Genomic DNA, 26,077 nt, shown 5'->3' on the forward strand with positions numbered 1-26,077 from the left:
ATCTGATCACCTGCAGATCACCTGCAGATCAGCCCCCCCCCACCACCACCACAACAGCGTTCAAACAGAATTTCCTCAAGCAGTGACAACATATCTGTAACTGAACAGTTTATTTTTGTCTCTGAGTGCTGCTCATCACTTAAATATTTAAGATGCCTGTAATGTTCATGTCTTCATACAGGTGTCTATTGAATAATGTTTAAGCTTAGAGGGCACACAGAGGGTTTGTGAATATTGCTGCTCTCTGCCTTTCTGGGCCTGAATTTTCAGTACATCTAAAGGAACTTAAAAAAGGCGTATTGAAACGTAAGGCTGGGGCTAGAAACCAAGACAAAGTAATTGCAAGGTGTTTTATGGTTCCAAAGTCTTCAGTGATACAGTTAATACACTCATTACTATTGTCCCCAGTTTAGGAGAAGGTCATCTGTACTTACGTCCAATCTTTGCCGCAACACTAAGGCTGTGTCCAAATGCCGTACTATATACTACAAACTACATACTATATACTACAAACTACATACTATATACTACATTCTATATACTACATTCTATATACTGCATACTATATACTGCATTCTATATACTACATTCTATATACTGCATTCTATATACTGCATACTCTATACTACATTCTCTCTACTACATACTATATACTACATTCTATATACTACATACTATATACTACATACTATATACTACAAACTACATACTATATACTACAAACTACATACTATATACTACATACTATATACTACAAACTACATACTATATACTACATACTATATACTACAAACTACATACTATATACTACAAACTATATACTACATACTATATACTACATTCTATATACTACATACTATATACTACAAACTACATACTATATACTACAAACTATATACTACATTCTATATACTGCATACTATATACTACATTCTATATACTGCATACTATATGTTGCATACTATATACTACATTCTATATACTACATACTATATACTACATTCTATATACTACATACTATATACTACATTCTATATACTACATACTATATACTACATACTATATACTACATTCTATATACTACATACTATATACTACATTCTATATACTACATACTATATACTACATACTATATATTACATTCTATATACTGCATTCTATATACTACATTCTATATACTGCATACTATATGTTGCATACTATATACTACATTCTATATACTACATACTATATACTACATTCTATATACTACATACTATATACTACATTCTATATACTACATACTATATACTACATTCTATATACTACATTCTATATACTACATACTATATACTATATACTGCATACTGCGTTCGGCGGTCGTATGTAAGAGCTTTTCAAATTCATTTTGCAGGATGCTAAGCCAGGCGGAAGTAAACATTAACCGTCTCTTCTTTAGCTATAGCGCCCCCTTCTGCTGGAATGCTGCTGCCGTCCGCCAATGCAACTGCTGCTGTGACGTTCCAGCGCTTTGCATTGTGGGATACAGTAGGCAAGGTAGACTGTTCTGATGCATACAATCAGTACGACATCCGGGCATGTTTGGCATACTGCACATTTTGCTTTTGTTTGCATACTACACACTACATTTTGGCCAAATCAGTACGTACTGCTAGTATAGTATAGCATATCCAACACAGCACGTCTCTTTCACACTTCTGCTGGTTCAGATGCATGTATTTGATGTAACTGGACCTAAAGGAAAAGATTGTGAATCAAAAAGATTAATTAGTATCCTGTTCACTTGTTATTGTTTCATTTTAACAACACACACACAAGCAAGATCTACTTATCTTCAACAGGATGTAAAAAGAACGTAATCTCTGTCCTTGTGCTGTATATATCTCTCGTCATGTTGACAAGTCACAACAAGATTATGGGGGACATACGTTTTCTATACATGTGCTGCTATTGCAATGGATTTTGATAAACAAAGAAGTATTACAAAAAGGTATTACAAAGAAAGGGGTATTTATGTTCCCTTATTTTTGGCTCCACCTGGTGTTCTCTGAGTGAAAGGATTAGAAATAGCCTTGGAAGTGTTGTGACCAAGACATTTTTGCTCAAGTCCCAAGTAAGTCTCAAGTCATTTTTTCTTGGGCAAGTCAAGTGAAGTCACAGGTTATGTCAAGTCAGGTCAAGTCGAGTCCTTAGTTAAGGCTAGTCAAGTCCCAAGTCAAGTATGACAATGAATTGTATCTGTATTATCTTGGCACAGATGCAGCCATGATGACGGTCTGGTCTGAGACAGTATTGAGTAGTAATGAGTACGACTGATGAGGCTTCTCTTTGGGGACAAACATCAGGTAGCAGGGGCCTTTGATGTTGCGTGTTGCCATAGCGAGGAGTTTGACTGACAGCCAATGATGACAATCACATACGGGGAGCTTTTCGAGTCGTTGAGTCAGTTGAATTATTTCTTTTAACATTATTTATGCAATTTCATTAAGTCTTATTTATTATGTTTCAAAGCTTCATTTACCACTGTTGATTGCTCTGCGAATGTTGTATGTGATATGTGTGTTTGGTGTGTTGTTGGGTTTGGGTTTGGGTTGGGTTTAAAAAATCATTTTTTATGATTCGAATTGAGTCACATTTGAATGGCCCAGTATTGAGTCATAAATCACGAGATCGATCTTTAGACATGTGTAAAAATGTGTCCTATGACCCACGTTTCTGAGCGCTCCTGAACGCAGCACGACTCAGCACATCCCCCCGAAACACGGCAGTGAGGGAGACATGCCCGGACTAGTTTACTGCAAACTACTACGGAGACATCAGTGATCGCCGGGCTTTTTTTTCTATCGTGTGTGCGTCCATTAATATGTAAGTTAGTTTTGCACTGATGTTTATGTTACTCTCTGTTAGCATCAGCTTTGGCTGCGGGTGTATTTTCAGCAGGTTGTTATACAATATGCCTTTCCCTACAACTCTCATGTGGTCTTGTTCTTAGCGCTGAGATCTCGTGGCCAAATCTCGCGCAAGTTGAACCCCAGTTTGTTTAATCAAAACCATGAGCCAGATGAACAGACTAAAATTCTGAAACTGGAAAAAAGTTCATAAGATGTCTAATTCATAAAATTGTGTCGACTGCTGTGTGTTTGTCATGGTCAATAAAAAGTACATGATGTAACTTATTTAGAGTCAATTCTTATTATAAACATTAATGCTGCACGCTAACCGTTCACTGCTGTACAAGAGTCTGTTGTTTAACTGAGAATGACAAGTCTTGTGTTATTTGAAGGGTTTAATTGTTTCTTTTTATTTTATTTACAATGTTAAAACAGTGCTGCCAAACGTAAAATAAATAAAACATCGAGTCATATCAACAAAAACAAAAAAATTGGGGGGACGTCAGAACAGCAACAGGAGCTTCATGCAGCTAATACAAGATTGTCCAGCAATACCTAAATAAAAAAAACAAGCTGACTCTTCATGCTTTAACGCCACTTCATCCATCAAATTGATCCAAAAAAAAAAAGTCTGTGTGGTTCCTCGCCGGCATATTCCGCTGCTCAAGAAATCTTCTCTCTTCTCTTGATGTTGCTGAAGGGTTAAATGATGTTTATTCGTCCCACAGGCGTCCAACAGAGGGACTCCCTAAAAACACGGTACTTCACCCGGGGGGCGGTGCCTTACATCCTGCATCACACACAGTGTCGTGTGTCTGATGCTCGTCAGCTCGCATTCATCTTGTCTCGTAAGTTTTCAGATAAGCTAGCAAAACCGACTAAATTATGTCCAACAACAAAAATATAGTCAGATGGGGGGTCTGTACTCTGATGTAACTCTTGGGTAACTTCATTCTTTATCCCCACTGGGCAAACATTGCCATGTGAGGCTTGTTTCAAAGAACACCTGTTAATGTCAAGTTAGCTTGCTAAGAGTGCTGAGACGGCTGACGGTCACGGAGCTCTCCGACGCATGCACTGTTACGTCCTGCAAAGCCACGCCCATCCGTGTTTTTAGGGAGTCCCGTCCAACAGATGCTTCAGGGAAGCTTGATGTACTTTGCAAGATACCTTCTGTTCACAGTAGCTCACAATCTGCCACCTTCACCATAAGGCACTTGTATGCAGTTAGAAATGTCAGTACTGGAATTAATGCACTATCTAACACAGGCTGGTATGACTGAAGTACATTATCAGGAACAGGTGGGACAAGCAGGTTAATATACTTTAACTAAAAAGTTTGAAAGCTATACAAAGGTCATCCTAATGTGGGGTGAAATATTTTTACAACTCAGTAAAAAAAATAAAGGTGGTGTTGCTTGAAAATGTCATAATTTAAGTTCTGATTGAGCCATGCCGTGAGACACTTTCTTTCTTTCTTTTATACACTGGGAAAATTCAGCTCTTATCCCGGCTTGTATGGAAATCCCTTACAAGCATGTATATCCATTAAAAAACAATGTTTGGTTCACAAATTTGAATACTTCCTCTACAAATGGCCAGACTATAATTTGAATATTGCTAACATATTTTGGTTTTACATGCAACAACAGTGCTAAAGCCATGGCTGTCAAAGGCTGCATTGTGTTTTTTTTTTGCTCTTATTCAAGTTCACCCAGGCAATAAACTGTGGATGTACAGTACATCTGACTGACATGTAAAAAAAATGAAAACAGATAGACACAAAAAAAGTCTCTTTCAGAAGACATTCTTTTCCTCAGTAAGGGAACATCAGGTGAACTTATTTAATGGCTTTTTCAGCCGACCCAGAGCAACCAGCGAGCCCACACAACGACACATTCAGTGTTCGGCAACATTTCACTCTACTGATATCTTACAGACTGACATTTTCCCAATGTTTACCAGTGCTAACTAGAAAGAAACTCCCCAAAACATCATATAAAAAAATGCATTTTTTCATTGCCCTTAATAGTTGTCAGTCTTACAGTAGTTAAGGCAAAAAGTAGTCTTTGTCACAGGCAGTGGCGTCTTCATCAACAATGTTCAGTGCGTCTCTATGCGTCTAATATTAAACTGTATGTTTGTGCATTCATGCATGTCTCTGAGTTGTGATTTTTTCTGTCCTTCTTTTTCTGCAGTGAAGTCCATGTGAGCATCGGAGCTCCTTCTGCCGGCTGTTAAACATATTGAGCAGCTAAAATGGTTCTAATATTGTTGCTGGCCTTCAGTATTTACTGTAAACACTGATATAGATGTACAGTATAAATAGATTATCCAAGGCCAGCCATAAGCAGGCTACAGCGTGGCAGAATATAGATCCAGTCTCAGTGTACCAGGCCACAGTTATGCCACAAATGACATGAGTACAGTGGGCACAAGATGTCATGATCTCAGTCTATGTGCACCTTTTTTAGTCCATTAGTTCCAATGCAAAGACAGAATGAGTGCCACACGTGGTGTTTTGAATGAATTCAGTCAGTCAGTGCTTCGAAGCGCGTTACGAGGTCCCATCGCTCCAGTGCGTGGCCCATTCCTTTTTATGAACGACTCCGGACTTCTCAGTCTGGAACTGTGGCCGGTCCTCGCGAGGAATCTTCACCGCGTGGTACTGAGGCAATTTGTCTTTGTAGTGGGCCCGCTGGAAGAAGCCACACTGTCGGCGCGGGAGATAGAGGAAGGAAGGGAGACAGGGACGGAGGGCAGGAAGGAAGGAGACAAAAAAATTAACTGGTGACATACATAAGAATGCGATTGCAAATCACCTGCACTTGTTTGCTCTTATTTCACTATATAAAATAGTCAATTTTCCAATATCAGGCAAAGAGATTAAAGTCTCATTTATTCTATTAAAATAATGTCTTTAATTAAAAAAACAGTCAAGTGCAGTCAAGGTGACTTTTTACTGTATAAAAACTGTTACAAAAATGCTCTAAATTCTGGATTCAGCATCATCAAGTGTCTGTGATTAACACACCAACATGCTGCCAAAGTGCCATTATAAAATTACACACATTAATACAAACCAAAACACCCACCGATATTAATGACGAGTTTATTCTGGCACCTGAAAACACCATTTGGTCACAGGATGCACGTGAAATAGGGAGGGTTAATTTATTGAAACGTGCACGACAGGCACAGAGAGTGGTGCCAGAATGAACAAGTGTAGATAGTCAAACTGTAACGCCAACAGCAGAGGCACAACACACAGCACAGCAGGCAGCTGAAAGCCCTGAACGAGAGATGGCTGGATGGTGTTCAATCGCATTCAAAAAGAGAAAACCGTGAAAATGGAGGAAGCCGATTTGATTTATTTTTATTTATTTTTAGCCTTTGCAAAACAAACTTTGTCTGTTCCTCTTTAAACTGTAAATGTTAGCATGACTTGGCAAAATACCTTCAGTATAAACCTGGCTTAGCATTAATGTTTTCAAAGGCAATATTAATAGAAAAGTGCATCTTGTGGGGATACCGGTTGAAAGAATTAAGTCTTTGGCAAGCACATCCAATGTGTAGTGTTTGCTAGCTGTGAAAACTGTTCCCGAATGCTATCAGAGTTTATGCTAACGTTGGCAGCTCTGTCCTGTTCTTTATTAGGTTTGGAAAAGTTTACATTTGAGCATCCCCAGAGAACATGACCTGAGATAAAGTTAATGTTTGCCAAATGCACCGGTTACTTCTCATCAAGACTTTTCTCTTGAAACGTTTTAAGTAAAAAACACTGTTTACGAGCAATAAAGCAAAACGTACAGGTTACTCTCAGGTGTGTTTTTCCAAGTGTAGGACGAGTAAATAACAAGTTGTGCTGTATTAGAATAAATTAACATGTTCCATCATTACACTTATTATTCTAGGACTAACTAGCTCTACACTGCAATATAAAAACACTGCTGCTAATGTTAGTTACAGGTCTTTTAGATCATTGACTGGTGGGGATACAGACTTTTTAGCTTTGGCCTCGTCTTTAGTTACGATACTGTGAAGTTTAACGGGCCTTTCCAAGTGGCTGGAGCAGCTCCACCCGCAGATCTCTACGGCGCAGCTCTGGCTCCACCAGCACAAGATGGCAGCGCCCATCATGGGGCTATTTTGGCTTCAATTTCGTAAAATGAGAGCAGATGGAGACGCGTCGTCCATCTATATTATATAAAGTGTCATTGGTACTTTCACGCATAGCCTTCAAAGTCAAAAGCTTTGAGAGCGACTTCTTTACCAGGTCTGCTGGAACACTAACAAGTCTGCTGGAGATAATATGTACGACATGTTATTAGCTTAATTAGCTAGCTAGCTAGACAGTTGGTTGGTTGGTTGTTGTAGTGTGTGTGCAGTATTGTGCACTTTAATGTTTCTGTCATGTAACAGTAAGTAAGGGAGGCATGTGAGTTTGATTTCAGGGAATTAGCAATAAACATTTTTTACTTTTACAGAGAAATTAGAAGAAATTATTATAAATATAAAAAAAATTGCAGCTGCTATCATTGCTGTGCCACAATGTAATTCCTGCAAAGCACAGCTTATAACTAAGGAAGCTGGGTCTAACAAATGGTGAATTACCCATCATTCCACTGTTACAATATAATATCTGTGTGCTTCTGTTAGTAAGAGTGCCAAAGTGTGCTAATCTTTCACACTGTAATGAACACCACCAAACACACCGGAGTGGGTCGAGGAACAAAGCAATTTTGGGTGAGTATTTTTACCGCTTGCAGGGAGAGGAGGAGGGGAGAGCAGGCCAGAGTGAAATATGCTTTATATTATAGTTCTGACGCCTGCTTCTCCGCCTCCGAGGGTTGGACCCCCAAATGGGCGCGGTAGAACTCCGTCTCATAGTGTCGGCGCCGCTCACTGCGCTTGAAGAACCCACACTGGGCCACAGATAACCACAGGAGAGAGGGAGGGAAAGAAAAACAGGGGGGAAAAGAATGGGAAAAATGAAATAGAAAAGGGATTTAGGGGCAGAGAGAGACCAGATCGAATTGAGAGGAAACAATAGAGATGACACACAGAAGACAAACACAGCAGAAGAGGAAAGGAGCAGATGAGAGTGGAGAAGGAATAAAATGATTACAGGACAGAGCAGAACAAAGCCGATAGAAATAATGAGACTACCATGGAAAGGGATGAGACAGTTTTAATGGCTAGTGACGTGACGGGGTGGGGTCGAAGAAACTCTAAAGCCTTTAAGCTAATCTGAACCTGGCACAAATATTAAAACAAATTACGTACATGTGTGACTTTGAAAGACTAAGAAGGTGTACAAAAGAGGTTACAGTTAGGTATCCTGTGTGTGTGTGTGTTACCTTCCACAATATGCAGACCAGGACAGTCAGCAGCAGGATGCCTGCCAGGACGGCTATGAGGATGATCCACCAGGGGATCCAGTACTGGTCTGTGAGACCAGGCTCAGGATAGATCATCACTGGAACCTGGAGAAGGAAGGAGGGTACAATTGAAATGTAAGAAGAGTGGATGATGACAGGACTCATTCACACATGTCTATAAGGATAATAAAGGGTAAATATATGGGCCTAATAAATCTTTATAAATATGTCTTCTTCTATGGAAAAAAAAGAACCTGAGTGGGTAACACTAAGAATCATCTAGTGGGCAAAAAGAGGATACATGTTGTATGAGCTTAAGTGTTTGGAGAACCTGTGCAGCAGCGTCCTTGAGCAGCAGGTGTTTGATGCTGGACTTCACAGTGATGTTGGCTCTGACCAGCAGCTCCAGAGCACTGACTGATGAGAACTCCTGACAGACAGAGAGACAAAGAGCCGATCAGAAACATAAAGTGTGCTTTGTTCTTTCAGATACAGCTCGTAGTAGCAGATTCTGTTGAAATCAAATGCAGACCGCACTCTGAGGCCTTCTCTATTTATGTTCCAGCCAATAAAAATCGCTAACAGATTTTAGGAAAACATCAAACCTCCAATATGCCTTTCAAACAAGAGGGAACTTTCTGCTCTTGTAGTTTTAGTCATCATTTGGACAACATAATCCCATCATTAAATATAGTATGATAAAAAAGAATCGCCTGGAATATGATTATAAGACCCATGTAAAATATAGAAAATAAAAGTCTGTTAAGTCACTATAAATCGCCGAATGAGGTAACACAATGGTGATTGAGCCTGTGGCCCACTGATGAAATCCTTTGCATTTGCAGTATTTAGTATTATTACGGACTGGGTGGCGACATTCGCGGCGCCCAGTTAGTGACGCGTTTTCCATCACCCAGCAGTGGTTGGTCTGCCAGAGAGGGTAGGCGGAGCTAAGCAGCTGCTTTTCCGGTCTCTGCAAGTGTTGCGAGTAAACAGTAATCTACGATGGCTGAACAAGCAAAGAAAAAATCGATGACTACAGATACAACTTCAAAAATAAGTGAAAATCCAAAGAAAAAGAAACAAATTTGACGCTCAGATGAAGGCAAACAGTCTGAAAAGGAAAGAAACCATCAGCGAGGAAAAACAAGAAAAAGACGTTTCTCAAAATGATTTAATTGGATGTTCTGGGCGGAAGTAAACACCATGTTGGCTGTAATATTTCTTGTTCCTCTTGGATCTCCGGCTGAATACTAAACGAGCAGCTGCAGGCGAGTCAGGGCTCAAAGCTGACAGCTGTATTCACAGTTTGCTGACTGCCTGAATATCAAAGCTTCCACACATCCCTTGTTGATCATTCAGTAAATGCACTTGCTGCAGTTATCATTCATTGACTCGCATTAAATCAGAGTGCCAGCAGCAGCAGCAGCAGCTTTAACAGCTGGACTCGAGCTGAGATGGAGAGTAACGATCAATGTGGTTCTGATGTAATGATTGCATGGAGTCTTTTTTGTACCTCTATGAAGCTGCTGTTCCACAGGCGGGCGTGGATCTTTAGGACGGCCTGACCGGAGAAGCTGTGGAGCGGACACTGAAACACGACACAGCGGGCCGACCCCAAGAGACAATCCTAGAGGGGAAAATGGAAGCAAAGCACTTTGGGGACTTTTTTCTTTCATATAATACCTGCATACAGACATAAAGCAGCTATTAAAGTTCTAATAAAGAACCTGCATCTTTATTTTACATGTTTTGTAGCCTGTATATGAAATTGCAGATGATTAATAAAGCTTCAATCTTCCTCTTCTTCTCCTCTCACCAGTTTGAGCGACTTGCGTCTCTCTGAAGCTGCCACAGCTGGGGTGGTTCGTCCCACGCTGCCTTTTGTCATCACTTGACCTTCCTCCTCTGGGTGGGAGCGCCGCTTTCGCCCACCCTGGTAAAAGAGACCATTCATTGATACATGGAGAGACAGCTCAGGCTCTAAAAATGGCTGATTTATGCACATCTATGGGGGCCTGATGTACAAGTGTACATGCAACACTGAAAGTATGATGTCATAAAGTCTAGATAATAACATCTTTTCATGGCTACCACTGAGACACTTTCATGTCACTTCATAAAAACAGAGTCTGCAGCATATAGATGGAGGCAGACTGACTGAGGGAATCAAAATAAGATTTCCTTTGAGCTCTCTTCTGCTTACATGATTGACAGGCTGCGGAAGATCTGCGGCTGATGAACTCCACTTTAACTCTAAAGGATTCAAGGCCGACGCTGGGGTGCACTGTGTGTCTGGGTGACCCTCGAACTTTAAGCTGGCGGGATACAGGAGCCATTTCTCATTGGCCAGCGCGTAAGGCCACATGATGTTGAGGAAGGCCGAGCCGAGCGTCTGCAGAGCCTGTCCGGGGTTAGACACCTGACGGACAAAATTACATGTGAAGAAATGGTTGGACTGTTGTTTTTCTTGGTAGAAAGAAATTACTACAAATCACACACGCAATCTTTCCTCACCACAAACTGAAAATCCACGGGGCTGCCCACATCCTCCAGACTTCTCATTGCGCTCTCTCCCATCACCGTGCCGCTGAAGAACAGCTGGTGAGGACGAGCCAGACTACAGTAAAACAAGATGAGATGACATGAGCGGGTCAGACAGCTGCGAACACACTTACGGCTTCATTTACGTCTTTTTACTAGACACAGTAGCTGAGCTGCTTAAAGCCTGGGGTTACAGCATGTCTCTTACACTGGCAGAACCATTATCTATATGTAGGCTAGCTTCATTTTATGAACTAACTAAAATATCTGGTGTTTAATCTATTTTTAAATAGCAGACAGGCAGTGGGTTTAGATAAGCAGTGATGTTGAATTGGGCTAACCTACAGAATTAGGCTTGGGCAGTGTCCATTTTTTCATACCGTAACACCTTCTTGACGTAATGCCGGAGTAATAGGTATTTATTAGGGGGGTTGTGAGTGGCTGGTTGGAGGGGGAAGTCGCTGTCACACATGTATGACAATTACTTGGTCATGTTATGCAATTACTTGGTCATCTCTTGCTACACAAGACAGGATTATATGAAATTATACGACTTGCAGATCTCAAGGACGCACACACGAAAAATAACAGCTTAATTGGTCGCCGATCTCTTTTCTTTTCTCTCTGCTCTCAGGGTCACTGCGCATGCCCGGTTCAAGTTTCCAGGGGCACGCTCCCGTTGTAACTCTCCGGAGCCATCTTCCCATTGCAAAGTAGCCTACAATTTAAAGAGCTGTCAGCGTGATACACAGCATGCGGACCACAGTAAGTGTTGCCCAAACCTGTATTATTTGTTACAGTTGCGCCATCTTTCTCAGCTCTGCCGTTCACCCGTTCCTCCAGCAGTAGCCTGACCTCTGCTGGCGTATGATGTGCATTACAAAATAAAATGTATGGATGCATGTCAGCTAAGGGCTTCCGTTGCTGCCTTCAAAGCATCAAATTGATCTAAAATTCATTATGCAACATCCGTCTGTCCTTGTCCTTCTTTTCCCCGGAATATTAACTAGCAACTTCAGTGAGAAGTTTCCACTGCATAACCTACACACCTGATTCATTCCTAGTCTCTCATAACTGCAGGAGAGCAAGAAAGTTTTACACACATTAACACACAGACACGTCTGATAAGTCAACTTCAAAAGACATTTTTAACTTAAAAAATGTCTCAAAGTTTCCAAGACACCACTAATAACAGGCTTAACCTTTGGGAAAACACTTTCCCCAGAATATCTACATGTAGCATCATTGAAATAGCATCAATAAAGACAACAGAATGCATGTGATACTGTCAGATGGCATGTAAAAACATGGTACTAGCCAGCTTAAATCTCGGAGGAAACACAGGGAAATGTGTATGTTAGAGGTTTAAGTAAAATATCCCAAGATAAAGCAGTTTTTTTTTAATAACGGTGGAAAAAAAGAGAAGGTGTTACTCACCCGCTGACAGACAGAGGGAGCTCTATCACAACTTTAGCAAAAGCTGTGACTGGTTCCAGGTCAGGCTGCTCACTGATACTGAGGACAGAAACACGAACAAACGATGAGATCAGAGAGTTATTCTGGTTTGAATAAGTCAAGCATCTGCAACTGAATAATCAGATAATATGCTAATGTGTCATGGTGTCATTTTACTTTGATGAAGAGGGCTTACGTTGTCAGCGAGAGGTCCGCTGTCAGCTCAGTGGTCTCAATTGTGATGTTGGATGTGCTCAAGTTGATGGAGAACTTCAACTGGAAAAGCGTCACATATATTTATATTTCAGGTAAAACAATGAGGCAAAAGGCAAAAAAATAAGATCTGTCTCATCTTTAAATCCTCCTCTCGCGTCTCCTCACCTTAGTATCTCGTTTCACAGGGTTTCCCAGGTCACATTCCACTTGGGAGCCATTCTGGTTCGCCTGGCATCTTATCTACAGTCAGTCAGGATATAACAAAAAAATGTAATCTAAGCCTGCATGTTTCTGGTACATGAATCCACTTCTACAAGACTTACCTGTGGTGGGATCCTGGAGCCGGCATACGACAGAGTGTCAGGAAGTGTGATGAGCAGTTGCGCGGCGTGGGCATCGTCCCCGTCCTCCTCTGGGTTCAGGGGGTCAGAGGGCATGTTGGTGACGGTGATTTCCAGCACCACCAGACGCTGGTCGGACAGGGAGAACACCTGCACATCATCCTCATCTCTACATGAAAGAAGATGGAAGAAGAGGGGAGATGACTAAAGGCTTTATTTATCCTCAGGAAATTCACCAGCTACCCAGTCATATATAAAGTCATTTAAAGGAGCCTCATCTTTACCAGCTGTAACAATAAAATTATGTAACATTAATGCATTAATAATTATAATCAAGTAATATAATACACATTATTCCGAAATTGGCCTAACGACTACTTTACTTCTTGTACTTTATATTTTCATTATTAACATATAATTATATATCGGTCATTGTGTCTGTTGGGGTACAGGTTGCTAAGAAGCAGTTTACATCATCAGCCAGCTCACACAGAGTGGGCTGCAGATACTAACTTTGGCAGAGGGGTGAAGATGTCAGAGGTCATGGGTCGTGTTCCAAACTGGTAGCCCAGCTTCAGGTTGCTCTGGCAGATTCTGTCGCTGCCGCATCCTTCTCGCAGGAAGTTCACCTTCATACAGAGACAGACAGGAAGTCTCGACTTATATCTCAAAGCAAATGCTACATCTACCGTAAAATTTGGTGTGTAAGACGAACTTTTAATACGTTTTTATCATCTAAAAAGTGGGCTGCGTCCTAGATACCAGCACGACCAATATACCAGTATAAAATGCAGAGGTATGTTATTCTGTTACGGTATTTTACCCAGACGATGGTGCTATCCGGTTATTAAGTGGTGATGTCACACCTCGGCATTAACGTCTCCTATTGACAATATGCCGCAGTGCTGTTTTGTGTTGTCCTCTCTGTTTTAAGCTTCGTCACGGACATGCACCGTCATGATCGCCATTGCAGCCGCCACCCTCACAACCATCAGCGTTACCGAAGGCTGCCAGCTACTGCTAGCTACAGCACTGGTAGCTAGCAGTAGCTGGCAGTTACAGCACTGGTAGCTAGCAGGATTGCAAACTCGACATGGCAAAAACAGGTGGTAGGCTGTGATTTGTGTGCATTTTGAATGTGTTTTGAATAAATTTAAATAGTGTTGAAATAACTTGTATACAAGGTTTCATTCATAAATAGCTTTAGAAAACATTTTTCCCTCTGGGAAACCCCCCAAAAACAGACTGCATCTTATATTCCGGTGTGATTTAGCCTGTATTCTGGATGTTACGGTACTTCCAGGTTTTTAATCCAATGTGTCATGGTAAATGACGTGTGATCATTTTACAGACGTTTTGACTGGAATTAGAGCTGAAACAAAAAGTTCATTAACGATACTGAAAAATCTAATGAGGAAAAAAGCTTCTCAAATGTAATTATTTTCCATTTTTCTTCTATGATTTCTAGTTGAATTTCTTTGCGTTTTGGACTGTTAGTATGAAATAAACCAGACCTTTGATGGTGCCAAACTGTTACGGGACTTTTTCGATAAATTGAGTAATGGATAAAATGATTAACAGGAAAAGGCATTACAGTTCTCTACATCAGTTTGCTTGAAATGTCTAGTAAGCAGCAGATATTACAGAGTCAAGACAGATGCAGCCAGCTGATGTTTATGTGAGACAGTAAGACGATGAATCAGCATAAAGCTCCGGGAAAAGATGCTGACACAAAAACATCTCACTTAAGAGTCTGTGTGGAGAATCTTTTCCTGAGCAGTACTGTGTTTAACTGAGGTGTATGTGAAGTAACCATCTCTTAACAACAACATCAATTTGAGCAATCAAGATTCAAATATATTGAATATATATAATATATTCTACGCTAATGATTTGATTGTCATTCAGCAGGTTTATATTAATGTTGTAAGCTCATTTTCCTGAATTACTTTGGCTTAAAACTGTTGATGCGCAGTGTCTTATGAAGCTTGACTTGTTAAGCAGTAATCTGCGGTCAATGGTAGCGCATTAATATGAATCCCCACCATGAAATACTTGTGCTTCCTTTTTGTTACAGACCTCAAAGTGCAGCGTGTTAGATGGAGAAACACTCAGCACAGGCGCCAGCTTCTCCAGCCTCTTGGCCCCTGAGTGTCTGCGTGGCGGCACGGGCTTGATGGTGTGAGTTATGGACAACGAGATGGGACGCAGTTTGTCACGGATGCTCTCCTGCAAGGACAGAAAAGCTTTTTTTTTAATTCAAATGGAGCAAAAAACATCCAATTTTCACCCCACAATAAAAGACGATGTAGACAACATGAACAATTCTTCACTACTGACATGAAGTTGGAAGACGGCAGTGGTGCACACAGGGTGATGCTGCCGATGCATCTCCACTTCTTCTGTCCGAGTGTACTCCGGCTCCAGGGAGCTGCGGCCCAGGAAGTTAACGCGGTGCGGGAGGCCCAACTTCCGGCGCTCTGTGTCGGCTTCAAAGTGCACTACCAGAGCTTGTAAGGAGAAAAACAGGAGCGACGCATGAGGACAGGCTGAGGGAGTGAAATGTCAGGACACACACAGAGAGCACTTAAAGAGCCCACCAGGGGCCGGACATGTATGAAACGTCCATCTAAGGGAATACAGTATTACACAGCTGTGATTTAATCATAATAAAGTCCAATGTGTCCACACAGATAAGGTTACTCTCCACTGTAAATAGAAGTGACTCCTGAAGTCCCACATGAGAGCAGGTTGTGACTTACTCATGTGTGGCGAGTAGTGTTCTGGGTGGGCTCTGAAAATGAAGCAGGCCTTGACCTCCACGCTAAAAAAAGCAGATGGTGGAGAGTGAGAGAAATAATCTGTGTGACAGTTTTTCACACAATCACAGACTAAGACACAGCTGCTTTCTTTCTCTGTCATATTATCAGTTCTCACCAGACCCCCTCTCTGCCTTTGCAGCTTTGCTGCTCCAGATCGATGTATTGAGGCTCGATAGATATCTCTCTGATCACATGGATGACCGGACGTGACCTTGGGGACACATAAAACACAAAGAGATGTTTAGGCAGACAAATTTGTAACTTGAAAATCAAAATGTTTGAGTTCTGTAAAGGGCCAGTTCGCCGATTTTCAACCTCAGTCGTATCATGTTATTATGGGGAGCTAATGCCATTATGGTAGGATAAAATTTCGCTCTATGCCTTTGGAAGATGCTATCCACTTCTCCAATGGGCCCCAGAAAACCTCCGCCAGACTATGTAAAACACGTCATCTGGCGGAGGCCAGGGAGTTAGCTTAACAATACTTCTTCAATCTGGGACGCCCGCCTCCGATGTCACGTCTCGTTCAAAATCATCAGGTTTGAAATGTAGACTGCAGACCTGAAGATTTTTTAGATGATCCACCGGTATATTCTCGTCATATTTCAGATTCTGTACCGCTCTGAGCCATTGCCTGCTGCGATCAATGTCCTTGACTGGAAAACGGTAGTATTTCACTCTGGGCCGTTCCTTTCAGAGGGAGGGGTGCAATGCACGCTGGGTGTTGTAGCTTTGACTGACAGTGGCTTTTTCCAGGGGCGAACTGCTCCTTTAACATTGGCTTATATTTTGAAGCTTCCAACTATAAAACTTTGATGTAGAGACACAGAGCTAAAAATGGGACTTCATGTTTTCTGTCAAGTTCAAATGATTTGGGTTTATCAAATGTATCTTTTCTCACCTGAAGAGAACCACTGAATTGTTGAGAGAGCCCACTGCAAGATCTGGGTATTGGTTATTATCAATATCCAAACCACCTGAGAAGGAGTATCCAAAACGTCTCACGTCAAAGTCTCGGCCATCCAGCACCTGAAGGGGCAAGATACACAGATCATCAGACTGCCTCTCTTGTATTTGTTTACTCTTCCTTTCATTTGGTGTATTTGATTGTTTCTTTCCTTCCTTGTTTTTTGTAAACTGTTGACTGAAACTTGAGACTCACCTGAGCAGGTTTTGTTTCAATTCCCGCATCTGAGCCTCTGTAGATGAAAACTTTGCCATCACCATCGAATGGTGCCCCCACAGCAATATCTGAACACGATTGAAAGTGTACATTATGAGACTCAAACATTCAGTGGCTCGGCCTGCGGGGACTTTATCTGGAGGGTCAATGGTTCAATGCCAAAACTTTCAAATGCTTTACAGTTTACATTTAAAATAGAAAGTGCAATATGATAAGGAAAAGTGGGAAACATGCCACTCAAATTGTGTCTGTTGAAAGTGAAGGTAAAATTTCATGAACAAAACTTCAAAGCTTTGCCAGGCAGTAAACTAAATGAATAACAATCGTTCTCACCTCCGTATCCGTCCTGGTCCAGATCTCCGATGTTGCCGACCGTCATTCCAAACATGGAGTCGTACGTCCCGTTGAGACGGATCGGCCGAGCTTGGTCGTCCCAGTGACCGAACGGGTTCAGGTACACGTACACGGCTCCACCAATCTCTGCCTTACGGTTGAAGAAGTTAGGAGCTCCAACAATCAGATCGGTCCAGCTAGAGACAGAGAATGAATGAATACAGAAGAAGTAATGAAGTAAACAAATCGATGAATCTACAGAGACACTGATAGCATCATCTGACACTTAAAGTACATTTTGCTACTTCCTTTCTTCCTTACATACTTTTACTTCATTAAACTGGTGACATCACGGTGGTATATCTACCTTAACTTGAAAAATGAAATGATCTAAACACTTCTTCTACCTCTGGTCGCCCCCTGTCTATCTACTCGTCCGGCATTTCCTCACCCGTCGTTGTTCAAATCTGCCGTTGCCACAGAGTACCCAAATGAAGACGCCAGCTCCTCCCCCCAGAAAATGTGCTGTGGCACCAGCCGGTACACGTTGTCCTTCCTCAGCAGCATCACCGCCCCGGTGTGATTGGCCCGAGGCGCACCCGCCACGAAGGTCAGCTCCCCGAGGCTCATTATCCCCATGGCCGAGTCCACGGAAAACCCTGGAAGAAGAAGAAGGAGCGAGGAGGCGGAGGTCAGGACGGAGGAGAGGGTCAGGGGTTAGTATTGACCGTGGGGCTCAGAGGCTCATCTCCTCTCAGTGTAGCAAAGTCTGCTCATCTTCTTACTAATGAAATGTGTGCCTTAAGTGACTATTGATTTAATGCCAAACTCATGATGGGTGTAAATGTCCTGTGTGCTGTGTGTGCTGTAGGGGAACGTCTGTGTTTCCAACGGTAGGAGCAAAAATGTTGGTAGTGATGTTAACAGGGGGAGATGTATGGAGCTTGGACTAACGTCTCATGAGATTCATGATGCTGCTGCTTTGTATCGGCGGCCTCAAGTGAAGGCAGAGTGTAAACATAGGGGGCGGACGTTAATCAGATTTATATCCTAAAGCTATTCCTCTTTTGTGTGGGTGTGTATGTGTGTGAAGGAATGTGAGGATGCATATAAATCAGGTAAGGAAAAAGGAGTAGAAGGGGGAGGGTGTGTGTGTGTGTGTGTGTGTGTGTGTGTGTGTGTGTGTGTGTGTGTGTGTGTTTCATAACAAGATTGTGTTAAACGTTCTAATGAAGCTGTGAAAAATAGCACATCACATCAAACATTTCACCTGAGCAGAAGCAACCACATGCATTTGCTTCACCGGTCTAAAATCATGCAGAGGGTGTGAAAAGGGAGGAGAGTCTATCAGGACATGGAGGCGGGGGTAGAGGGATGGGGGTGGGGGGGGTTGGCGTTTGTAGACCTGAGTAAACATGCAGTGGGTGGAGAGGGGGGGACATAACAGAGACAAACAGTGAGCAGCTCCAGGGTGGCAGGTGTGGAATGCAACAGTGTGCACGGCAGCTCCTGTAAAAGCGGACGGACGGAGACAAAGGTGCCACTTTTTCCACACAGGGTGGCTTTTAACACACAAGGTCGTCTCTGTAAAACTAAACGGGGACTAAAAGCCTAAAGAGGCCCTGCAACTGTTCCATCCCCACTACCTCAAGTCTTTGTACGGCCGCTTCATCCTTTACTGTTATTGCACGTATTGATCAAATCTGTGTGTATATAGTTATTATGTACATAATCATATATTATTTACCAATGGTAATTTTATTAATTTGGCCATAATGTGTAATAATATGGGCATTTCAAATCAAGCATACACACTTTCTTCTGCTTGTAATCTTTTGCTTGTCATATAAAGTATATATCTGCTTCTCTGTATAAACACTATTTATATATACTGAGCAGTTTACAAGCCAATTTTGCACACAGTATATTTCTATTACATTTATTAAGTATCTTTTACTGTCATTTGTAGTTTTGTTTCAAAACTGATTATTAGTGATTTTTATGTGGCTAAAAGTTTTTATGTTCAGTGTTAGATGTGGTGTCTTGACTGTTATTGAAGCAGCTGTAATTTCCATACTATCTATCTATCTATCTATCTATCTATCTATCTATCTATCTATCTATCTATCTATCCATCTATCTATCATTCCATCTATCTGTCCATCTATCTGCAAATCAGCAAGAGTGATCCTTTATAATCAGCTTTTTTTTCTCCATGCACTCCTTCCTACTTTTTGATAAAACTGCTGCACCACAAATTGGTTGTTTTCTACTGTAATTTGTTCTTTTTTTTGTTGTTTTATTCTAATCTAATTTAAAATATGTGTCCTCTTTATTTATGTTGTGTGTGTAGCATGTAGGAGCTACAAATCCTGTATTGGGATATAGCCATAAAGCCATAAAGCTAAACATTGAACCTGACTGTCTGCTTTTAATTCATCTCAAATGACTTCTGAAAAAAAGTGATGCCATTTTTCTTGACGGTAAAACAGATCATTTCAGTTGATAGGTAATTATTTTTCCATGTCAAGCACTTAAATTTATACGTTTTTTAATCCCACTGTGGAAGGTGTATTTCAAATTAACCAACACGCAGATTCACCGTTTAACTTTTCCTTGATTTGTCTTTGTTTTATTCTATCGATTAGATTAATAGATTGCTATTTGCTTACCGTTATGATAAATAAGAACAAAAAGATGCTGTAATTTTCTTGTTTATTTTGACAAAAGATGATGAACGCAGATGTTGTTTTGAACGAAGCATTGAAAATAAATAACAGTGACAGCTGATTGTTTGTCTCATTCCTTTCTTTCTGAAATTACGACCTGAACAACATTTAAATTGGTTGCAGCACTGAGATGTGGCATCAAGCCTTGAGAAAACCTGGCTCCATTCAGCTTGGGATAGAGACAGCCATTCTTCTCTCTATGATGGATTTAATTTGGCCTTGATGGGCGTAAAAAGGACGGATGCTTTCTGATTTTAGTTAGCATGCAAAGGTGTGCCATATCATCTGGTTAGGATCAATGGAAGCATGTGAGTAATAAATGAAGGCTAAAAGGTCATGAGGGAATTAGTGTTGTCAAGGAGACGGCTCAATATGGAGAGCGGGAGGGTAAGCAGGCTGGAGGTATGTGAATAAAGAGATTTATGGCAGATTCACACACTTAGTGAAAAGTAATAACTGTAATCCTGCAATAACAATGAATATGTCGCGCTAAGCAGAGGAAGCGTCTTCACACGGGAACAGATTCATAACAAAGCTTCAATAACAAACTGAAGTCCCCGACTTTGGTCCAGAATGATATATCTCAACAACAGTTTGATGGAAAATGATAACGTTTTTTACACCCGAGGTCCTCAGCGGATGAATGCTATTGACTTTGGGAATCCCCTGACTTAGCTCAAGCGCCATCTACAGGTCAAAGTTTTCACTGATCCAGTGAAATATCTACGTCAACAAGCTACAAGCTGGATTAAACTAAAATATTATAGACATTTGTGGTTCCAAGAGGATCAATCCTATTGACAGAGTTATTCCCCGTCAGGTTGACATTTGAGGTTTTATATCAAATTTGTCAACAACTAGTTTATGGATTGCTGTCAAAACTTAAAGGGGGGGTATTATGCTAATTTCAAGCTTCATATTTCACTCTGTGATACCTGTGGAGTAGCTTAGCATAATGTACAGTTAAATGAACTAATAATTTTTTGCTCTGTCCCTTTAAGAAACCCCACCCCTACAAACCCACTTTTCTCTGATTGGTCAGCTCTCCAAAGCCTGCTGAGGCCGCACTTTGTGATGTCATAAAGTGTAGAAAAAACTGTGTGAAACCTGGCGTTCACAGCAGCCTGCATACTGAGCTGAGAAGCCTGGGGACTACTCCAACATACTTTTACCTACAGATTTGAAACTTCACCAACGTTTAGTCTGGACATACAACATTGTAACATTATATAAAAGTCAATACCGCCTCTTTAAATATATATATATATATCTTTGGTGCCTCCTCCACCAAATAGGCCATCCTTGAGTCAAAATTTCAGTCACATAAGTTACAGTTATGACCAGATACCCAAAGAACATATCACATTCCCATTAGCCTCAACAAAGCTTTGTACGGTGGCCCTGAGGGTCAAAACACAACAACATATGAAAAAACTTTCATTTGTGTTTTCAAACATGTTATTTGGTTTTGTCAAATATCGTGTTTGATCGAATGTTGTTTTTAGAAATGTTTTTGTGTTTTGAGAAATGTGCTTTGACCTTTAGAGCCACCGTAGCTCCGTTGTTTGCCTCAAAGAGATGGTAACATGGACTCTGGCTCCTGTTTGTTAGTTAAACCTTTAATCAGTAAATCTAATTGGTAGAACTATGACGAGTAGAAAGAAAACCGCCACCACCTGGAAAGCTTCGTACCGACACACACATGCAGATTGAATCGACACACTACAGACGACAGAGATCTACAGACAGAACAGACAAACACCCAGCTGCTATTTAAAGAGACAACCATCTAATTTACATTTCCAATGTCGCAGAAAATGAAACAAAATCATCTAAGGAAAAGTTAATTAAATCAGGTAAAATTAAATCAAATCAAATCATAGTTACAAAAAGTTTTTGATGGCTGTCTCTTTATAACAGCAAAGGTGATCAACCCCAAAAAGTACATAGATTATAACACTAGCAATCTATATACGAAGACACAAATTGGAATTAGCAGAGAGACGGAGACAAAGAAGAGGGTAGGACTACTTCCACTACAAGCCCAGTCCGGTCCAAACAAAAACACCGCACGCCTACAAACCTAAGTAGCTATTATGAGCTACATCCTCAAACGCTGTGTGCCGGCTGGAGGGCTCCAGAGTTTTGTACAGCAGCGCATCTTCAATGGGGCTAGCCATGAACAAGAGCCCTATGGCCCGAGACAGGTAGACAGAGACAGAGAGAGAGAGAGAGAGAGAGAAGCGGGTGTGTAGGAGGGGAGTGATCGGGTGGTGACATGGTGAGGGAGAGAAATGAAGAGTGAAAAGAGAGAAAAAAAGAGGAGAGGGAGGTGCAGGTGAGACAGGCTGTGATTGATTGGTTTTTATCTTTGTGGTACTGAAGCGGTTTTCTCCTGCAAAACCACCTGGTACCTGGTGGAGGGATGACGTTTAAGGCTCAGATCGTACCCTGACACTGTACATTAACCGCATAAAACTTTGGACATGTCTTTCTCAACTTTGTTTTCAGAGGAGGGCGTTGGATGGGCTGAGAATGACATCACTGTTGTTGGATAGGTTTCTTTTTGGTCAATGCTTCCCCTCGTTTTCCAAAAAAAAGAGGGAGGGGCATGTTTTAGCTAATACTGGCATTATAAGAATTCAAGTCAGGCCACAAAAAGCTCCGCACATTTTTCACATGTACACAAACATTCTCATGGGAAAATGTTTAAAAATGAGGTGGGGTCGGATTCAGAGCTGTGTGAGTGTGAGTCACACACAGATATGCTCATCCAGAAATAATCCTGACCAGTTAGAGGCTACTGTTGCAAGCTGCCTGCGGTTTATGTTAGCTATGTTGGGGTACATTCTGAGCCCTGATGTCGCCCCCCTCACCCGGGCCCTCTCTTTCTCTCCTGTGCACAGGCAGCAGTGAGCAGGGAGGGCAACATCCTACCCAGGTAACTGTGGTAGGGCACAGGGATGAGCTGGGAATTAAGTTGTTTCTGATCTGCCACCTCGTAGGGTCCGTCGTCATAGAAACCGAGGTCAAGCATTGTCTGGTTTAGAAGCTGGACGCGCATCTCGCCTGGAATGGAAACAGGTGAGGGCCACAGCAAAGACACAACGACACACTGGCACACGTTCACTTTTCAAAACTTTCATACATGGCATGTTTAAAATCTGTACATACTGATCATTATGCTGTTTTGGCAGTTTGTATACAAAGAAATAAATATAATTTACCTTACTCTAATATCCCTTGAAAATATGACTTTGAACAGAGAATGCACAATTAAACTTCATAAAGAGCTAAAGAGCTGGGCACCGCTTGTGTCGTAGAAGACTCAAATTCAAAGGCTTTCATCAGTGGGACATCGGCTCAATCACCATTGTGTGACATCATTCGCCGATAGATAGTGACTTAACAGACATTTATTTAAATTAAAATCTTCAAGATTATCACTTTAAAACCACTAGAAACTGCACTGTGCAGTATGAATTTAGAGGTACTCAAGATACTCACTTAAACAGAATCACACTCTATCTTACTCTATCTAAATAAATGTTCTGTATGGTGGAAACAGTAGAAACAGGCTTTATAAATACATAACATGCAGTTGAATCAGAAACATGAACCACATCTACCTCACACAGCATTGATCTCATGTGGCAGCGCTAAATAAATCACTCCAGTCACTGACTTCTGCAGCAGATAAATCTTTGTGCCTTCTCGATTAAGTGCACGCCGCTGCTCTGCATAATTTCTGTGTCCAATCACCCGATTGCTTTATAAATCAATTGGAGTTTTTTAATCCCTCGCAGAATTGTCCTCTTATTAGCACTGTATTAATCACACAGCAAACATGAATTGGCTCTATTCTCCATTCTTGTATGTCTTTAAATTAACTGTTAAATGCTACAGGACTCATCTAATATCCTTAAATGCAGGGATGCAATTTCTGTCTGCTTTATGTGTATGCATGCATCTCTAAATGTAGTGGGCGTCAGGTCAAGTCGTCAAGTTATATTTACACAACCGAGAACCTCACCACACAAGTTTTACATAGCTTAAAATCTGGTAAACACAGGACACTCTCTGTCTAAAGACCCTCAATTCAGGAAAAGGACTGTGCTTGTCTCATAATAGTTAAAGCAACTGCTACATCACCATGTTAAAAATCCCTCCAGAGACAGTGACATGCTTGAATAATTGCCTTCAAACAGCCAACTATCAGTGATCCAGCCCTCTGCAGGCTAATCAGACACCTTACCTTTCCAGTTGTATGTTCCCGGAGCCCCAAACAGAATGAAGTTGTTGTCGGGGGTGAAACTGACGGACAGGCCCTGCTGACAGAAGCCAAACTGCTCGTGTCCCTGCGGCCGGCCCTCGCAGAACTTCCACTCCCCTCCATCCAGGTCATCTCGCTCTGTCAGATCCTCGCTCAGGACGTAGCAGCGGCCAATGGGGTCCCGAGTCTCTGAAGGTTGACTCACACGTTGCCTGAGCTCATAAAGGTGAGCGCAGGTCTAGTAAGGAGGGACAGGAAACGGCATTAGAGTTTTAAGGCTTGACCCTGGGACTCATATCTAAAAGTTAATAACGGAAGAAAAGTAGCTGAAAATGTGGCATGTTTGTTCACTAATCCTTGCGTCAGAGGGAGAAGAACTTTTTTATTTCCAAACACAAGAAGGACCTTGCTTCCTGCACTGATGCGTTTACAGGCTGCGGTCTGTACTTACCACCACCTTCCCTCCAATCCCCTGACTCTTCACTGTGACTCCCAGCCACTGGTTGTCTTTGCTCTCTCTGTCCAGATTCACTGAGGGGAAAACACACAGAAGGAAATAGCAACCATCAAGGTTTCCATATTGTAAACCAATTAGGATCCAAGCCACAGTCTGTAAACAGCCCTGTGTTATCCAATGAAGTTACTCAACGTCTAATTATAACGTGAAAACAACGTAATGAATCCAATATTACGAGAAAATGAAAGGTGTTTTTCTCTAAATACTTAGAGTGCCATGCCAGCGTCCAAATGATACAAGCTGAAAACAAGGAATTTCCACTAGCAACAGATTGTACTTCAATCAAAGTCCAAAACAGGAAGGAAATGTATCCTGTCGTCCTGTTTGAGATTACATTAAGTTCGGCTCTCATCATTTAAAGAGGGGGTATTATGCTGTTCCACATTTTAAGACATATACAATGTTGGATGTCCATACTAAACGTGGGTGAAGTTTCAAATCCCAAGCCTTTTTTTCTCCTGATCAATTTTCCTATAACCCCAAGTTCTTGACCTTTTGTTTCTTGAAATAAACTAAGCCTGTTATAAAGTGAAAACCACATTTGTTCTCTCAAGATAAAGACATAATTAACTTGGAAATAAGAGCATAAAGAAATTCATACAGGCACAGCTGTTTCAGCTTCAGGAAATAAGAAACATGATAATCAGCAATTGATTGAATTGAAGGGCCAATTCAGCCGATAGTCCTATCGTGCTATTATGGGGAGCTAATGCCATTATGGTAGAAAAAAAAATGCAATTTCGCTCTGTGCTTTTTCGGGGGCGCTATCGGCTTCTCCAGTGGGCCCTGGAAAACCTCCACCCGACTACGTAAAACGCATCTGGCGGAGGCCAGAGAGCTTGCTAAGCTACACTTCCTCAATCTAGGACGCCCGCCTCTGATGTCTGCAGTGATTAGCTGAAAAAAACACATACCGTAAAACGTAATCATTTGTTCTGCGAGGTGCTTTGAAACGCTGCCTGCCCATTCTCCACAGCTATGGCAGCAATTTCAAATATTATTGCTTCTATCGATTACAGAGAACACCAGCTTTGACTGACAGTGGCTTTTTCCAGGGGCGAATTGCTCCTTTAATTGATGAATCGACTGAGCTCTACTTTACTCACCTTCTCCATCAATATCCACCCTCTCACAGTCGTACTCCTCAGGTGTGATTGGACACCTGAACAAGGCTCCTGGTCGAGTGCCCTGCAACAGGCCCTGCCCTGCTGCCTGCGGCGCCCCCACAAGGATCCTGAGGAAGCATCACTCACAGTTAACTGGAATGCCTGAGATACATTTCAGATTTCACAGGTGTATTAATCATGGTTCACGATAGAAAATAAACATACTATGTTATTCTTTCATCAACAATGAAACTGAATTATCCCACACCCACACATGGCCTGCCAT

General features: G+C 41.5%; 2 protein-coding genes across 4 annotated transcripts; both read right to left on the reverse strand.

The window, feature by feature from the left end:
- Positions 1-1,699: 1,699 nt before the first annotated feature.
- On the reverse strand, positions 1,700-22,885 carry LOC138605410 (integrin alpha-7-like). Of its 3 annotated transcripts, none has more exons than XR_011309322.1 (22): positions 22,833-22,885; positions 17,618-17,825; positions 17,167-17,363; positions 16,813-16,901; positions 16,552-16,679; positions 15,766-15,861; positions 15,591-15,652; positions 15,169-15,338; positions 14,908-15,057; positions 13,342-13,457; positions 12,811-12,997; positions 12,653-12,727; positions 12,468-12,547; positions 12,254-12,331; positions 10,790-10,892; positions 10,479-10,694; positions 10,092-10,208; positions 9,789-9,902; positions 8,604-8,702; positions 8,252-8,377; positions 5,357-5,604; positions 1,700-1,734 (listed from the first exon to the last, which is right to left on the reverse strand). XR_011309322.1 is itself a non-coding variant. In XM_069677651.1 (21 exons), the coding sequence occupies exons 2-21, from the start codon at positions 17,803-17,805 to the stop codon at positions 5,449-5,451; spliced, it is 2,547 nt and encodes an 848-aa protein (XP_069533752.1). In that variant the 5' UTR covers positions 17,806-17,825; positions 22,833-22,885; the 3' UTR covers positions 3,287-5,448. The 3 variants fall into 3 exon arrangements, 1 of the variants encoding a protein (XP_069533752.1); XR_011309323.1 differs by lacking the exon at positions 1,700-1,734 and adding an exon at positions 7,652-7,816 and having other exon boundaries at positions 5,525-5,604; XM_069677651.1 differs by lacking the exon at positions 1,700-1,734 and having other exon boundaries at positions 3,287-5,604.
- On the reverse strand, positions 21,971-26,077 carry LOC138606045 (integrin alpha-7-like). Its single transcript, XM_069678504.1, has 5 exons — positions 26,064-26,077; positions 25,792-25,919; positions 24,620-24,699; positions 24,151-24,406; positions 21,971-22,086 (listed from the first exon to the last, which is right to left on the reverse strand). Exons 1-5 carry the CDS (start codon positions 26,075-26,077, stop codon positions 21,971-21,973), a joined length of 594 nt encoding a protein of 197 aa, XP_069534605.1.

This window comes from Semicossyphus pulcher, unplaced genomic scaffold (genome assembly GCF_022749685.1).
Source record: "Semicossyphus pulcher isolate SPU_LCO1_2020_fin unplaced genomic scaffold, fSemPul1.0.p SCAF_3, whole genome shotgun sequence".
NCBI lineage: Eukaryota > Metazoa > Chordata > Actinopteri > Labriformes > Labridae > Semicossyphus > Semicossyphus pulcher.

What these genes read in the sequence shown, in the direction of transcription:
- LOC138605410 (XM_069677651.1), bottom strand. Translation starts at nt 17,805, where the DNA reads ATGGGGATAATGAGCCTCGGGGAGCTGACCTTCGTGGCGGGTGCGCCT. An exon ending in ATCTTCACCCCTCTGCCAAA is followed by an intron (nt 12,998 to 13,341) that starts GTTAGTATCTGC and finishes TCTTTCATGTAG; the next exon opens with AGATGAGGATGATGTGCAGG. An exon ending in TTCCGCAGCCTGTCAATCAT is followed by an intron (nt 10,209 to 10,478) that starts GTAAGCAGAAGA and finishes CTCTTTTACCAG; the next exon opens with GGTGGGCGAAAGCGGCGCTC.
- LOC138606045 (XM_069678504.1), bottom strand. An exon ending in GGATTGGAGGGAAGGTGGTG is followed by an intron (nt 24,407 to 24,619) that starts GTAAGTACAGAC and finishes CCTCCTTACTAG; the next exon opens with ACCTGCGCTCACCTTTATGA. An exon ending in GGGAACATACAACTGGAAAG is followed by an intron (nt 22,087 to 24,150) that starts GTAAGGTGTCTG and finishes CTCGGGCCATAG; the next exon opens with GGCTCTTGTTCATGGCTAGC.